Here is a 17,260-nt window from a genome sequence, read left to right as displayed (position 1 = left end):
AATACCCGGATTAAAAAAAGGAACTTTGCAGTGGTCAAAGATGGTCATTAAGAAATTCCCTGCCAAGTTTGACAGGGATGGGCATGGCGCTGCTTCCCCATTAAACTAAAAATTCTGTTTAAAATCTCACTCTGTCATAAAGCCTGACATAAAACCAGAAAATCGGGCAAAAAAATCCAGATTTTTTACAGTATCCTAACATTTGGCCGGTATTACATGTTGACGAGGTGCGACAACGGCAAACGGATAATATGATCTTGCGGGTTCAGTTATCTACCCGAGTAGAGTAGGAGCTAAGCGCTATATATTGTACACACTACTGGTAATGCAGTGCCGGTCGCCGCGGTCGGTAGGCGCTGTTGCCTTTATCGGTCTATTTACAGTTTTAGGAAAGCGTAGTTCGAATCAACTCGTAATCACTGTTTATTGCTGTAGTATCTATTCAGTGAAATACCGCTGTAATTGCTGTGGTATTTATCCAACCGGCAACAATATATACATAGATCGACGTTTCAAGCGTTATTACGCCGTCACAAACGAAAATCACCTTCAACATGCAGCTTGCCGATTTTATCTGGTGTTAAACCATTTCTGTATCATATTTTAAGACAACAAAATGCTGTATTTGTTTAACCATGTCCCCACCCACACGTGTTTCTTTTTTTCACAATTTTTATTATCTGTGATTACTGCATGGTTATCTTGATGACCATAACAGTTTGTGATAATAGTAGTGCGGTCCAGTTTGTGTGGTAGTGCTCTGCTGTGCTATCTTCCATCATTCCCTATAAATTCCGACGAGTGACCTTCCAAATGGTCTGTCAATCTGGCAGGCTATCGCCGTGCTTGACCTGTGGTCACAGAAATTCCCATACAAGTTAATTTCTTTGATTGAATTATTTCGTTACAAAACACCAATAATTTTCAAAATGGCATTCGCACTCCATCTGGTATTTGACTTTGGTGGGTTAAGCGAGACGATTTCCTTACAAAAGTCACCTTTTTCTGTTTACGATGTACCGATTCTGTAATTTAACACGAATCGCGAATGGATTACACCAAGCTGATGTCTGTTGACAATTTATAATGGAATTTTCTACTCCGGTTTTATGCCAGGCGCCCTTGCGTAATAACCGTTGCATACAGTATATATCTTAAATTTAAACTTGCGTACTTAATTATCGTCAGTAGTCGCGATCGGCACGCACTCGTCCCGTAGAGTGTAATTATTGTTTATGCTTTCCGACAAACGTTGTTTAAATAACTTTCAATTGGTTCCACTTTGGATTTTGTAGGATTCTGGGTTGCTAATGTAGTTAAATAATTTAAGTTGGGTGATTGTGTACAGAGTGAGTGCCGAGCGTACATTGCTACTGTGGTCGAATGCTAGGATGGCCGCGATATAACTTTCACTTCTGCATCCATTAAGATCCCAAGAGCAAGCATGTATTAAATTACGTATTGTGCATTTACGTATTTACACATGTCGGTGTGCCATACTTTGAAAGTACGTATGATTATTTCTAATCAAGCGTAGCGAGAGGCTCCGATAAGCACAAATCTTCTTGACGCTACGAAGAGCGTCATGTCACACTTTTCCAATTGACAACGGCACAATCAGGCGTGCCGAGGGTATACGAGGCGTAGCGTGCCTAGCCATTGTCATTTCAGATGAGACAATATCGTGAGACATATAGGACTTCTGAACAACCATATGTAAAACTCCATTCCGAATCCGATCTAACAACTTGCTTCAACGTCATTTTTCTTTAAATATCATTTTTTGTAACAATAGTTAATTAAATAAAGTTATAACGGACACTGACATGGTGCAAATCTGTTTGAGAGTTCATTGTTGAAGTTATATCTGCACTCTGTAGTTGTGTAATGCTACGCAGAATTTGAAAGTGAATATATCTATCAGTATATTGTCATTTATTGTCAACTTGTACAAGCCAATGCCATTTACATTCAAACTTTAAAAACCCCAATAATTAGAACAAGTAAAATAACTCTTCTAACTCTCGAGAACACCCGACCGTTCCCAGGACAGAAGCCGCGTTTCCGCGCTGAATTTCCACACTTATACGTTGCCATAAATAATGAACAGCGCGCGCTTCTCCTGTTTGTTCTTTGATACGCCGGCCGACTTCATATCTATTTATATTTTGTTTTTGAATTGTGCTAACGGGAAGTATGTATATCCCAGTAAATGGTTTTAACTTATCGAATGGTTGTACCAGCAAATGCTACGAGAAATGCAAATGCTCGTATTAATGACTGAGATTCTCTAAAAACGCGCGCTAAATAAAAGTTTATTTTGGATCTCGTAGGGCGGGCATGCGTCGTCTGGGATATCTTCAAGATATACTGTATATAAAATAATCCATCGTCAGATACTTTGTAATATTACAGATGACTTCGCGGAGGACTTGCCGTTTCAATATGATCAGCATGTAGGTATTACATGTACCGGCAATATTATGATACCGTTTGTCCGTAGCCCGCACCAAACTTATATGTGCAAACTTGAAAGATTTCTCGTTGGGAATTCGAAGCAAATGTAATAATAATATATGAAGAATTTAAAATGAAGCACAAAACAGTATCATGGATAACATAGCATTATTAACGTACATAACATACATAACAAGCGTAACATGGCAATCATAACAAGCATATCATCAGTAACATAACATACATAAAACCTTTTTGCACGAACGGCTCGTCATAAACGGCTCGTCATAGTAGTGGATCGATTCGTAGTTTCACACGATTATATGTATTATTGGTGCGGTGAGTAAAGATATGTGTCACATCTTATCAGGGAAACCGAAAGCAACACGTATATAAAATTAATAATAAAGTAAGATTCACAACAGAGAGCAGATATCAAATATAATTGTCACAATATGGCAGTTACTGTGTTTAGTGGCTGTAATCTTTACAATATGCATTGCATAAACGATTGTACAAGTTACGAAATTTGGAGCGATAAAGCGTTGACATTCCGAAGGATGCCTACTTTTGTCAGTCAGCGCCAGAGCATAATTATAGTAAATATCCTGTGCAGTTTTGCCAGGATTTGCCCGATTTATTATAGTGGACGAGAATACAGTTTAATAGCTGTGATCACCTCCAGCTGATTTATTAAATCTGGCTTGAGGGCTGAACTGCTGATTCAAATTCTTATCATAAGGATTTTAACACCTAAAATGGGGTAAGTGTTTTAAATAACCCATTTTAAAACTAACATCAATCACAGTGGCACAACAGTTTAAATTTTTCCTTGCAGGAAAGGTGCGATTGCTAATAATAAGGCGCTAGCCTTTTCTCTCGCTTTGGTTGTTTCGGCTCTCGTGATGCTAACGGTTACCTTCGCGGTTCTGTACTTCGAAGACAAATCGACGTCACCGGTAAACATATTAATTGTTATTTATGTCGATTTAATACACTAGCTGTCCGACAAAACTGTTGCTGAGGTATTAAATGATACCGCTGCGCGGAAAATTACTTTAAACCACTATTTCTAGCACTCTGGAATTATTGTTTAATTTGCCATTTTTAAACACAGCTTTTGTTTGGATCATTAGACTGCAGCACCAGGTGATACTTCATCACCGGTTTCACCACCGGTAACTGCGCCTTCTACGCCGGTTACCAACTCCACGGTATCGGTCACGTCAACTACACCGATAACGAACGCTACCGCGCCGGTAACAGCATCTTTGGCAGACACTAATTCCACTTTGCCGGTTACATCACCGTCACCGGTCACAAACTCAACACCGCCGGCAACCACATCGACAGAAACGCCCTTTTCCGAAACCGAATGCGTCAGTGGGGGTTGCTTGAAAGCTGGTAAGGGGATTGTTATAACTTACAAGTGTGTCAGCCCAAAATATGTGTGGAGACAACGTTTTCAGCTTGTTACTACGAAAATCAGGAAATACATTTTTAAGTCTGTGCTAACGCAAAGCAGAAGAAGATTGGCGGCATGGGGTGCGTTGACTGCGTTATAGAATCACTGAACCTTTAAAATATTCCGATTCCCAAACCATGTTGCGTAAAGAGCAGCATACATTTTGCTCATGTCTCCTTTTTTTACAGCGAATGCTCTTCAGCGATCCATGAACAGGTATGTACTCGTACGATTTGAAAGTAATGTGCACTTAGTACAAATAGTGATGTAACGTTTTGATGCTGGTTTATGTTAATTTTAATGTCTTCATTATTTTGCTTTATTTTTCAAGTGTGTTTTTTCCTAAATACTGTCAATAATGTCACTGAATTGTTAGTCTGGTTGCTAATGTTTATTTAAATTGCTGTTATATTTATCGTCCAGGAGTGTTAACCCATGCGATAACTTCTACGATTTCGCTTGCGGCACATGGGCGGAGTCCCATCCCATGCCATTAACCGCGAACCAGTGGGATGCTTTTGGACTTTTAGGCGTCGATTTGAATCAAGCTCTTCATGGTAGGTTCCCCTCAAAATTATTTTACCCTTATAAGCTACAATATAATGAAAAACGCAGAGAAGTAATATTTTTATTACTGCCATCAGAACTTCTCGAGCCCAGTCGTGACCCTTTCACGGAAAGCGAGGACCACATTGCCCAAATGAATGCTACGGAGAAAGCTCAGTTTTATTATGGAACGTGCGTCGACGAAGGTGCTTCACTGCATGAAGACTACTTATCAATTCCCAAAAAACGCTTTTCTGTTGACAGTCGCACTGGAAGCACCGAAGAACTTTGATTACTACCTACAATTCCTGCAGGATATCTTCCCACAAATTACCAGCTTCCCGTACCGTGAAAACGCCACCATTCCCACCATGGAACAAATCGCACAGGCTCTGATTAACGCCCGCAAATACGGACAGTCGTTGAACATCATCACCGCCGGTATCAGCCCGGATACAGAAGACTCCACCAAACCGATTATTGTGTTTATCGCTGGCCAGTACGGACCCGACACGCAGGCGTACCTGAAAAGGTCCAACACCACCCATCTGTCCCACTACCAAGCGTGGATGATGGATATGTTGCTGACCTTTACCCGCAAAGCCAATATGAGTTTATCGACGGAAGAGGCGGAGACACTGACTCTCGAGTTCTACGACTATGAAGCTGCCACTTCCAGGGTGAGTTTCCTTAAAAACATTATCCTCTATACTTTCTGGAATTTTTTTTATTTTTCTTACCAGAACAAACTGTCGCCGGTGCAAGCAAAGAATAAACAAATCACGACACATAAAATGACCATGGAGCAGTTCGCCACCGGCGCGACGCAACATTTGGGACTGCCAACGGACAAACTGGTTGAGTATTTTCGCAATGCGTGGGATAATGAGCAAGTCAACGATCTGGTCAACGCCAGCACGATTGTCAACGTAATGGAGCCTGGTTATTATCAAGCTGTTATTAATTTCTTCGGTAACGCTGCAAATGATTCGGAGGTGCGAAGGTAATAGAAGAAATTTACTATGTGCGCTATTAACTATGTGTATCGGTCATTGAGCTGTACAGAAACGAACCGTAACCAAAACATTTTTGTAGACTGTATGCGAATTACATCTCTTTCCAACTTGCCACATCCTTTACGAGCCGATTGGGCGAGGATTTCTCCAATATTACACGGCGATATTTAGCCGCTGCAGCCGGCATCACCGAAGCTACCGAGCGATGGGTGACGTGCATAACACGAACACAACTGGAGCTACCTGATCCCGTTGGCCGACTGTATGTGATGGAGCATTTCCATAAAGACACAAAGAAACGGGTAAGGTTGTACAAAGAAAAACAGGTGAAACGTTTGTGTTTGAACTACGAAGGTTTCCGGGTTCATGATTATGCAAACTTGCTAAGAAACTTGCAAACTTGCTAAGACAGTGTAGTTTAATATGTATTCAGCATATACGCCTACGATGCCTAAAACATTTCGCGCAGTCGTTGAAGTCGTCTTAATGGGGCAGTGGCTCCAGTAGAACACTGCATGAAGACCCTTAACAAGCGGATTACGATGCTTTGCGCACTTAATCGTTTCTGGCATCGGCAGAATCCTTAAGTTACTCTATTTGGCGAACCAGCTCACCACCTAGTTCGTACCGCTGCTCATGTTCTCCTTTAGTCTACTCTACCATGTTAAGGGTTAGTGACGATTTTCTTCTTATTTTAGTTGGAGCAAAAAGTGGACTATTTATTCAACTCGTTGCGATCGATTATCCTGGTAAAGGTCACTTCGGATCTTTGTTCCGGGACAACCTTTTGTAAAGCAAGCGTCTGCTTTATAGGACTCCGAATGGATGACCGCTACAACTCGCTTAGAAGCACTGCGAAAAGCACAGCTCTTTAAAGTCAATATTGGGTATGATGATGCCATTGTCGATTCACCAGAAGCCCTGGACGAAGGCTACCGAAACGTAAATCCCGATAGATTTTACGCTCTACTATTGATAACACAGAAAAATGCTATCATTGTAATTGCTTGCAGTTCAGTGTGTCGAAACATTCGTACGTTGCCAATTCCATAAATTACCGACGATTCGTGGCCTTGTCGGAGGGTCAGGCGTTGTTAACGAAAATGGGTACAACCTCGTGGTTGTTCGGTCCGGCAACCATCAACGCGTGGTACATACCAAACTTTGCGTCCATTAGTAAGGCTGCTCGAATTATTGCATTATATGACATCAGCTCAAGTTTTTGACATTTTATTCGTATAGCTTTTCCGGCTGCCATTCTGCAGCCGCCGTTCTTCGGTGACGATTATCCTGATTGGTGGAATTTCGGGGCTATCGGGACAGTCATCGGTCATGAAATCACTCACGGCTTCGATGATATTGGTAAGTTTTGGTTGAAGCGCTTGGTGGTAGAAACTGGAAAAGTACATTCACAGTCAAACCACAATAGGTTCGCTTTTTGATGGCTACGGTAACCTGGTCAACTGGTGGGACATTGAATCGCGGATGAATTTCGAACAACGAAAGATGGGGCTGGTCCAACAGTACAACGGCTATGAGATGCAAGGCGAGCGAGTCAACGGGACATTAACTATCGGAGAAAACATTGCCGATAACGGTGCTCTTAAAGAGGCTTTTCAGGTAGGGTATTTTAATAGGATACCTTAGGTATTTTCAATGTTCTCCATAATTAGCTGCCAAGTGTTTGTGTTAAAGATAATTAATTATCTTGATTCTGTTAACGTATTTGACAGCGTATGATACATGTTAATGTGTAAATGTTCCAGGATCATTTTGTATGTTTGCGGAAGTATCGAGAGATTCTCAGTAAAATTATCAGTCTGTGGTTTTGCATCTTAGCATCTGCATGTACAATGTACATGTGCTGATTTTGTAGGCATACCGTCTATTTGTGAGCCGAGAGCGGGGTGGAAAAGCAGAGTTGCCCCTTCCAGGATTAGATTACAACGCAGGTAGGTTAACTGTATTTCAACGAGAATATACCGTTAGATCGGACTTCGGAACTTAATGCCGCAGTTCTGACAATTCTTTTTTCTGCAGAGCAATTATTTTTTATTGCCAATGCCCAGGTACACTTGTCCTGTATACTTGTCTGTTCTTAGTGTACACTACTAGTTTGTTTTCAGTTCTACGGTACGATATATGGACTGACTAAAGCTACATTTGTTATATTGTTTTAGGCATGGTGCAGCTCATACACCGACTTGGGGTTATATATTGACGTCCGGAGAAGTAAGATGTTCTTTCATTAAACTGGCGAGGACCATTGCTGATTTACCGTCCGCACCTTTTACGAAAGCAATGCGCATTACCAACTACTTTATTTCGCAGACCCGCATGCACCTGGACGGTTCCGAGTCATCGGACCCATGCAGAACTATGACGAATTCTCAAAGGCTTTCAACTGCTCAGCGGATTCTTATATGAATCCAGTACAGAAGAATGGCGTGTGGTAGTGTAAAAAATATTGTCAGTCTCTGGTGAATATGTCGCAAGGGTTCTTATGAGGCTTTACGGGAATGTCAGAATGCCGTCTTATTGTTGCTTATATGGAAGCGTTATCGGTTGCCGGGCTGGTATTATGCAGTGTACACACTTATCAAAACAAAACAGCCACCTTTATGGAAATGATATGTTAGTGAAATCTTGTCGTTATTTCGTGTACATCTGGATAATCACAACTAGTTGCCTTTCCCTGGTTCTAGCTACTTTATACGAACAACACCTTATACAAATATGTACATACGAAGGGTTTGATTTAAGTAACCAGTTCTTACAACGGTGAAAACACCGACGCGCCCCGAAACAATTTGAAGAATAAGCACATCACTCCAAGATATGATCATTTGTAAACCGAGTCTTCTTCGCCATAGCCGCTGCCGGATTCCTCTGTACTCGGATTGTCAACGCTTTGATCCATACCGGAGCCTGTAATATTTCCGCATGAAGTGTTCAAAAGTAATCCGAATTGTGCCCTGATTTCCTTAAACAGATCAGTGCGCAGAAGTCGAAAATCCTGCTTTGAATCCCGGGCTTGGTACAAGAGGATGAAATACGTCAAGAAGAGTCCGACAAGCTGCAACCCAAAATTGTCAGAAATGTCGTGGAAGCAGAGTGCCTCGAACAAATCTGTGCCTCCGTACATTTGTGATACAAGAGAGTGTTCGATAAGAATACAAGAGAAGTTTTTCTGGACTGGGAGAACTCCTTACCGCTGATAGATATTCTTTCGTCATGTAACCAAATCCACCAGCAGAAACAGTCGTGCTGTTAGTGTTTAGCAGTGCCACTTGAATCATTTGGCATTCTTCCCGGATCTGAGGATCGTCGGTGTCTAGACTATGCTGTTGAGCCACAAAGCCCAGCCGTCGTCCCTGTACAGCAAACACAACCCTAAAAAATGACCCTTCAATACCATTATTTAATTAATCAGCACACATACCTGCTCGTCGCAATAGCTGCACACACTAAAGCGCAGTATCAAATGCACTACGGACACAATCAGCGGAACCGCAAGTTGCACCAGGAGGATTTGCCGGTTGGACGCTTGCATGTACGTCAGCTGCACGTCGTCACCCTTGGATAAAACGACTTGCTGCAGTGCAACCGCCGATAAGTGTACGAGGTTCAACAGGTCTTGTACGCAGACAACCAGAGTAATCCAGGAAAATATATCGTTAAACTGCTTCAAGATATCCAAGAGACAGCGCACATTTTGCCGGCACATCTTCCAAGTTTCTAGAGTCACCTTTGTGTGTTCCGGATCACTGTACAGTTTCTCACATATTCTACTATGAGTTGCGAAGAGCTTTCCGACAGAAAAGATAATTAGAAAGTTAAGCATTTGACTGGCAGTATTGATGGACAGGAGAAGTGTTTGGTGGATGACATCCAGAAAAACCCACATCCAGCTGGGTCCGCTGATGAGACCAAAGAAGATGTCCTCGGGATCATCCCAGGTCGAGTTCAGACGCTCTTCAAAGTCAGCATCAAAATCTTCCCATTCATTCATTGTGTGGTCAATGGACGTGAACTGGATGGAAAAGGTGACAACAATCCAGATAAGCGATACAGCTGGCAGAACCGTTGAACTGCGTAGCTGCTGCTGCGCACCATGCCAGAGGTCTTGATTTCTGAGTTTGTACAGCAGGTCGGGAATGTGCTTGCCTTTGACAGCCATGGCGAGAAGAACCATGAATACCTACTCAGAAAGTGTTCGGCCATATCCGTATATGCAATAAACAAAAACCGAAGAAGAAGACCACCTAATGCCGTACTTATAGTTTATTTGTTATCTGCAAAATTAGTACGGTTTGTTTGATACATCAATAAGTGCAAGCGCTGGTACACTAAATAGTAAAAAGTTTAACATTGAAAAAACAACCACAATCCTTATCCTCTCTCGGATTAAAAGGTAATGTACTCAAAATAGTCGTAGTATTTCCTTTAACAAAAGCTTAACTAAAACGCTGCTTGAGAAAGCAGTAGAACGCTTTTACAAGGCAGTCGAAGTAAAAGGTTGTTTGATAAAATACAGACTGTAATATTAACAAACACTGTACAGTTCAACACTAAGCGGTCGCGCGCTCCCGTACTCAGGACTCCTGTTCACTGTACGACAGCTGCGGACACTCTAAGTTCGTCGTACATAGACATGGTATGCTCGGTACGAGATAAAGGGACCACGCGACCGCTTTGTCTGAAATCGTATGTCTGTTCCGCTCAGTAAACAGCATCCGAAAATGTGACATCGAAGGGCACGTGTTCGCAAATTCGGCCAGCCGGAGTACCGACCGCATTTTTGATTTAATATAGTCATTCAACATGGTCAGAACTGTACGAATATTATGATGAATGAAATTTCGCTAGCAGTTGTTTTTGAAGAGAAACTCTACCATTTGGTGTTGTTCTTGTCTTACTTGGGCGTTAAACGAAATCAGACAAATAAAGCTGACCAGCGTGAACATTTCCAGACTTTCTAATCTCTCCAAATACATATCAGCGAAACTCCCAAACCGTATGACAATATACGCTGCAGAAATTATTGCAATGAGAGCGGAATATACTCGCAAAAGCACAACGTTGCGATGACCGGAAGGATGCTTGAGGTCTGGAAAAGATACCGGCAGCAAACCCAAAACCTGAAAGCATCTCCATAAGTATCGTGGAACGATTTCTGGTGGATCGTTGGTTCTTTCCAAAAGCGTCTTTCCCATACCTCTAAACTATTCGACAATCTAACAAAATCTATAAGCAGTTGGCAGTATCGCATAAGGGTTTACGTTTGGAGTTTATTGATGTTTAGTACGTCAACACATTGATACAACACGGAACAATTACGATCCACTCTCCACACTTTTCGTAGCGTGCTGTCCATGAGCTACAGCTGTGCTAACTGTCAGTTGCTTCTGACACAGCATTAATGCTGTTTTATTTCAGTGTGTCGGGAATCGAAATAGATCTTCAGCTGACAAATAAGGAGCGAGCAACACAGTCCACTTAAGTAGCAGATGCATGCCCACAAAGTGGAAGTTGTTCATTTGCTCGTGAAGCCGTTATATAAGTTACATGCTTCGAGCAAGACCGACTCGGCTTATTGAAAGCGCTTACATGCATTTTGTTAGATCGTATAGGATGAAGCTGCTAATGCTAATGCTACAATGTCGGATTTCAAACGCAAGTACACTTCCAAGTTTCTGGCGAAAACAGTATTGTAATTTTTGCACAGTAATTGGGGTTATTGGACACAAATGTAATATTTTAACAGCTTCTTAATTTGTAATACTCGATAATACTCTTCAATTTATTTATCTTCTTACTGCATCCAGGATCCATTTTCTGAACTACGTACTATACGCAAACAAACAGGAATAAAAATATTGAAATTGTAAGCTACAGGTACAGTCATAGATGGCATCACGCCCAATAGAGCAGAAAACAAGGTAAAGCAGGACTTGCAATAATTACTTACTGTTATGAAGCTTCGATACCAAGAGACGTTTGAAAAATAATAAAAATATCTCATTGTGCTTCGCTTGTTGCAATGCTGCCGATGTCAACAGGAACCGTTACCTTTTATGGTTGCTCTGTCGCGAATGAAGTTTAGGAATGTACGAAAATGATCCTGGCAGAGTTTGTTCGGTGCGGAATAGAACACAAGATTGATCTTTTCTGAGTCTCTTGGATTAGCATCCGAAATGACAGTCCGGCCTTGCTGACAAACCGCAACAATGGAATTGCGAACCGACAGGCCATGCGATACTTGATAGGTTGGAGTTGCAACAATATGTTCGTGGAGGCTCACGACAAACTGTCGACAGCGAAAGGTGTTATCACTTGCCACAATTATTTTGTATGTAGTCCCATTTGGCTCCGAAAAGGTCACAATGCCAGTCGTGCATTTAACCACGAGAGAACGCTCGTATTCCGGGCAGTGTGACAATCGATCCGCCCACTCGTCAATCGGGATGATGGATGGGACCAATGAGTCCACAGCCTCTTCTCCATTTTCCACAAAATCGGTTTTTACGAACTGCAGAAATTTGAAGAAGGCGCTGCGACAAGCAAAGCTGCCATCTGTGTCGATGATAATTTTATTTGAGTTAAGAACGGTAAGATCCGGACCCAATACAGAAGACGAGTTATCGTTACACCGGAACATAACAGCAGGGCTAGCGGATTCCCACGATTGCGAAGCAGCAGGCGCAGTGGCGTTAGCCAGTTCGAGAAGAAAGTAATAGAAACTGTGGAACATAATTACGCAACGTGGTGTGGCATCGCTAACGAAAACAGCGGCAGCAGCGTCCGACTTATCGGGATCGAATACCGGAATATCTATCGCGCTTGACCGGCATTTCATTGCCATGACCCTGGCTTTGAAACATGTGTAATTATCATCTGCGGAGAGAGAACGCTGTGAATCGAATTGAAATAGCAAATACCTATATGGGATAGTAAACTGGAAGAACAGGACTCCACAACTAATTTAACAAATTGGACGTATGCCATAATTTTTATGTTACAGCTTGTATCCAGCTTTTACGAGCTGTTTTTAAAACCACTCGATACCATATTTGAACAGTTGACTAATTTTTCCTAATGCAATTGGAAAAAAAGGTTCCAAGGAATGTTGGCATAGCGACTGACCTGAACTATCGGTGGAAAATGGAACATCATTGTCGTCCCCGAAATCTGGCGCGCATTTGGCAGAACGAGACTTTCCGGGCTTTGTATCGCATGCGTAGGCCGCGCGTATGCGGGCAATATCCAAAGGGCTTAACTGGGACTGCTGACCCATAACCATGGATACGTTAGCCCTTGGCACAAACGCCGGCTTCCTCATAGAAATGCTAAAGTCGAATGGACCTGCGTGCGTGATGGACTGAAAGTCGTAAGGCAGTCCAAACGAAGACATGTTGGGAAGAATTGCGTAGTATTGCCGTGAGCGTTGGTTTACGAGTATATTGTCTGTTAGAACTTGCACATACTGGTCGCGGTCGGGACGCTGATGTTCGTAAAAAAATCCTAGCGCATGCAAAATTTTAAGGATAACGGTACCGGAAGATTTCGTGCAATCGGTGGAGAGACGGATATTGGTAGTCCTACCGGACGATCGTCCAACCGCTGCTGCGCAGCTAAGAAATTAAAAGATTTTGCTGAGACAATGTCATACGAGTAAGGCCGTATGGTACGCCAGCAAAGGGTAATACAAAAACCTTAACGATATTTCTGTGTTATTTTATGAGCATTTTTATAATTTATTGGCCCTTAAACCGTGATAGGGAAAATATATTATTTTGTCTCTACAGTCTGTATATTTATCCTGTCCTTAACAACAAACGGCAGGAAAACTGAAGACCGAAATTCACAACGAACCTGCTCCTTGCTGGTACTAGCTCGAACCATATATATTCCTTCTCATCGGTACGCCGTTTGAATTTCACACACGATCGTGTTTCATTTACTATAGTCCCAAGCGCATCCTTAATACGTAGCGTTGTTATTGCATCTAAAATTATTGTACGATAGAAATTAGTTTCATGATATATATTCTCTACTATAATGTATAAAGCAGTTGGTGGCAAGGTGCGAGAGACGCAATTCCTGATGTCGCTGTCCCTGTTTTCGACTGGTTATATGCTAAAAATTAACTTCAGTTGGCTGTCAAAGCGTATCAGTATGTACCGAAATTCGAGCTTATATGGTAAGGAATACATTGTGGACTGGGCCAATAATTTTCTGGCTTCGTCAGGCCGGTCCACGCAGATACTGCAAATATGACAACGCTAACCTATACCCATGTATGACGTTTTGAGGAATGACGAAATTTTTGACTTTCTCACCTTGTAATGTTACAGATCCGAGTAATGCCAGATTCAGAAAGATCACAGAAAAGCAACCCAACATTTTTCTATGATATTTAATGACGTTCAATGACAATATAAACTTGCAAACAACGGTGGCTGGGGAAACGTACGGTAGTACGAAAACAACATCAGCGCCATATGATATGCCGAGTGCCTGAGCTCTGTTTGACATATACAAGTAATATACTCGTAGCAATGCTTTGCCTACTTTATTATTTTAGAGCGATTTGATCAGAATTCACAGCGACAGTATCTGTATAAGTTGCGATCACAATATTGATTGCGCTACAGAAGATACGTCAGTTCCGGCGATATCTTATTTTTTTGCGTAGCACACTGCACCTCCACGCGCGTTTCCTACGAACTTACAATACTTTAAGTACAGAGATTGCAACTTATAATGACCACATTCATTATTAGCTGCAACCTCTGTATTCGTTCGTGCAGTCATACTTATAAAAAAATCGCGTAAATTGCGTAATTACTTTGTGCACTATTAAATTTAACTCTGAAAAACTAAATTAAAAATCGGAACTCCTGTTAGACGGCGCCCCAGACTGTATCAATTTTCTTGACATTTCAGTGCGAAGTCTAACAATAAAGATTTTTTCGTCTCCTGAAGATTCATATGAAGAAGTATACCGGTACCTAAAAAATTAAACGAGGGGATGACGGTAGCGCATTTCAGTACCCCCTGTACTTGCTGCCGTCAGCCGGCTGGAGTACGACGTTGTGGTTAAGCATGGTGCTTTATACTGTATATACCGCGCCAGATTTGATTTAGCCATATGTATTGCCGCAACGTCTTACTCCATCTGGCTGACGGCAGCAAGTAAAGGGAGTGCTGAAATGCGCTACCGCCATCCCTTCGTATAGCAAGAAAAATTCGTATACTCGAAAAAAAACATACAAGGTGAGTTCAGGCTCCTGTACACGCATATGTATACAATGGAATTTTCTGAGGAGCGTGCGCATTACCCTTTTCGAGGCTAATGAGCGACTCGTGGTTATATAACAAGCGGAAGGACTACTGGGGTTTGCTATTTCCTGTATTTATTACTCTATACACAAAAATCAAATACAGTAAACGGTTTCTCCATGCCAGCGATTATGTAGTTTTTACTGAGTCCGTACACAAATATCTTCAGTTAGTGGGTAGCTTAGAAAACTTTGAAATCTGCCCTTTGATGTCGCTCTTGATGCCGTCTTGGAGTTTTCTCATCTCTTGTTTGGAATCGCGGGCTTGATAAATCAAAATGAAATACGTCAGGAACAATCCGACCAACTGCAACAAAAAAAACGATAAATTAATTGCACGCTACTGTCACAGAAGATGCTGCTGTATTAGATCGCGGTCTTGATGGTATTGTTACCGCAGCGAGATACTCCTTTGTAATCTGCGCAAATCCACCGGCAGAAATCGTCGTACTCCCATTCCGGGACACTGCGGTGACGATCTTTTGGCATTCATCTTGTACTTTCACATCATCAGACTGTAGAGTGCACTGTTGCGCCAGAAAGCCCAACTTTTGTCCCTGAAAACCGGTGGCAATGTGAACCGACAATTCAGCTTCTAGCGCGAATATTTACCTGCTCATTGCAATAACTGCACACCGCAAAGCGTAGCGCCAGATCGACAACGGACATGATTAGCGGGTCCACGTTTTGTATCTGAATTAGTTTCTTCTCAAACCTCTGATCCTCAAACGTGTCTTCATCCTGTGTCTGCTCGCGAATCATCTCCTGTAGCATGAGTGCGACATAGTGAATAAGATTCAGCAGATCCTGCATGCAGACAACCAGGTTCATCCAGCCAAAGATGTCGTTCGTTATATAGACGATATCCAGTAATGCCGCCGTATTTCGCCGGCAGAACACCCACGCCTCCAAACCCGGTTTGCGATCATTAACCGTGTTATTCTTCAACAGACGACACTGATCACGAAAGCCTTTCCCAATGGCCAGCACCACCAAGAACGTCAACATCTGGCTGCCGTTGGTCACGCCCAGAATGACCCCTTTATGGATGATTTCCACGGCCAGCCACAGCCAGGACGGAGCGGCGATCAGGTTGAAGAACTTCGTATCAGGAGTGCTCCAGGTATCGTTGAGATCATTGTACCATTCGTAAATGATGTTCTGCCGGATGACCTGGCCTAGGTGGAATACCGGTGCGATGAAGGTCACGATGACCCACAGCAGAGCTAACAGTGCTGCAATCACCGACCACAACGGCCGCCGTGCTTTGTTGTTGTCATACCAGAGAAGCGGTTTGTGTAGTTTGCATAATAAATTTGGAAGATACTTGGCTTTTATGTACATAAGCATGAAAATCCATGGCACCTAAAAACAGAAATACAACATACATCCGCTATGATCACGATTACCAAAAGCGAGAGAAACACCAGTTCACTGTGCGGCCAGATCGCAGACCTAACTTAGAAGAACGTCGTCCCGTAAGAACGGAAGAAGAAAAATTATTAAAATCAGGTTTAGAAATACTGTAGAATGGGCAGGGGGTAAAACGTGGCATTGGCACCTGCCAGTGGCACTGCCAATGGCATGGCGAGCGATAAAACCTGGAGGAGGCTCTGGCAACTGGCAAACGATAAAACCTGGCAGATGCCACATAAAATGTGGCACATTTCGTAAGCGGGCGAACTTCAGAGCGCTTGATCAACTGTAGAGTTCTGAAACTTTGCCAGTGCCCTGAGTACAGGCACTTTATTTGTAAAGAAACAGCACTGGCCATGAACGAAGTGCCTAAATAAGCGCCGGCATACAAAATTTCAAAAGGTCAGTTTGCTTCTTGCCGTTTGCGCAAATTACCGTAATAAAAAGAATGACCAGACACGTAAAAGTACAATTGCTGCAATTCCTGAAGGCACGCCGCTGTAATATGCGTATGCAATCGAATTAAGTGATAGATGTGAAGTTGTGAACATAAGCAGTTAATCACCGTCTGCTGGTAGCTAACACATTTATTCATAGTGCATAATTCAAGTAGGCACTGTAATGCGCAGCAACGCGCATGTGAAAAGTTGGTGGTTTAATTTGTACCGCCAACAATGATTTAGATAAATACTTCTATCATATTCAAACCCGAAACATAACTGGCTTGCTGTTATGGAAACAACTGGCAAAATAAAAGTCTGGAACAGATTTGTTAGTTCATTAATCTAATTTTCCACTTCATTTTTTGGATAGCAGTACTTCAGCACAACATTGCACTATTAAGTACACACCACACCGTATCTGTACACGTACAATGCTGTACAAAACAGTATGCAAAATTAATGATACGCATATTTACTTAGTCAAAATTAATTTTCTAGTACCATTGCACTAGTACCATTCTCGGTTTTAAACTAATTCAAGAACGACTCTGTAATTTGTTTAGATAATTTATG

General features: G+C 42.1%; 2 protein-coding genes across 4 annotated transcripts; one reads left to right on the top strand and one right to left on the bottom strand.

Annotated features, from left to right (window-relative positions):
• The first annotated feature begins 3,005 nt into the window (after nt 1-3,005).
• Nucleotides 3,006-8,123, top strand: LOC129592090 (endothelin-converting enzyme homolog). The gene is made up of 18 exons (XM_055488056.1): nt 3,006-3,220; nt 3,296-3,416; nt 3,594-3,861; nt 4,111-4,138; nt 4,346-4,479; nt 4,567-4,674; nt 4,733-5,148; nt 5,212-5,471; nt 5,564-5,786; nt 6,183-6,233; nt 6,298-6,426; nt 6,498-6,660; nt 6,727-6,846; nt 6,914-7,104; nt 7,361-7,436; nt 7,525-7,553; nt 7,665-7,716; nt 7,816-8,123. Exons 1-18 carry the CDS (start codon nt 3,216-3,218, stop codon nt 7,938-7,940), a joined length of 2,499 nt encoding a protein of 832 aa, XP_055344031.1. The 5' UTR covers nt 3,006-3,215; the 3' UTR covers nt 7,941-8,123.
• Nucleotides 8,124-11,296: 3,173 nt separating this feature from the next.
• On the bottom strand, nt 11,297-14,003 carry LOC129592158 (uncharacterized). Of its 3 annotated transcripts, XM_055488132.1 has the most exons (6): nt 13,827-14,003; nt 13,669-13,752; nt 13,360-13,492; nt 12,631-13,118; nt 12,250-12,381; nt 11,297-12,060 (listed from the first exon to the last, which is right to left on the bottom strand). In XM_055488132.1, exons 1-6 carry the CDS (start codon nt 13,888-13,890, stop codon nt 11,540-11,542), a joined length of 1,422 nt encoding a protein of 473 aa, XP_055344107.1. In that variant the 5' UTR covers nt 13,891-14,003; the 3' UTR covers nt 11,297-11,539. The 3 variants fall into 3 exon arrangements, with proteins under 3 accessions (XP_055344107.1, XP_055344104.1, XP_055344105.1); XM_055488129.1 differs by having other exon boundaries at nt 11,297-12,381; XM_055488130.1 differs by lacking the exon at nt 13,669-13,752 and having other exon boundaries at nt 11,297-12,381.
• Nucleotides 14,004-17,260: the final 3,257 nt, after the last annotated feature.

The sequence above is a fragment of the Paramacrobiotus metropolitanus genome, unplaced genomic scaffold (assembly GCF_019649055.1).
Source record: "Paramacrobiotus metropolitanus isolate TYO unplaced genomic scaffold, Prichtersi_v1.0 Parri_scaffold0000050, whole genome shotgun sequence".
Lineage (NCBI taxonomy): Eukaryota > Metazoa > Tardigrada > Eutardigrada > Parachela > Macrobiotidae > Paramacrobiotus > Paramacrobiotus metropolitanus.
Note: the sequence above shows the minus strand (reverse complement) of the source record. Positions and strands in the feature narration are given on the sequence as shown.

Coding starts and splice junctions, on each gene's coding strand:
- LOC129592090 (XM_055488056.1), top strand. Junction 6,847..6,913: donor TCACGGCTTCGATGATATTG/GTAAGTTTTGGT, acceptor AAACCACAATAG/GTTCGCTTTTTGATGGCTAC. Junction 7,437..7,524: donor AGGATTAGATTACAACGCAG/GTAGGTTAACTG, acceptor TTTTTTCTGCAG/AGCAATTATTTTTTATTGCC.
- LOC129592158 (XM_055488129.1), bottom strand. CDS start 13,890: ATGTTGGGTTGCTTTTCTGTGATCTTTCTGAATCTGGCATTACTCGGA. Junction 13,753..13,826: donor CGGATCTGTAACATTACAAG/GTGAGAAAGTCA, acceptor TCATATTTGCAG/TATCTGCGTGGACCGGCCTG. Junction 13,493..13,668: donor CCATATAAGCTCGAATTTCG/GTACATACTGAT, acceptor CAATAATTTTAG/ATGCAATAACAACGCTACGT.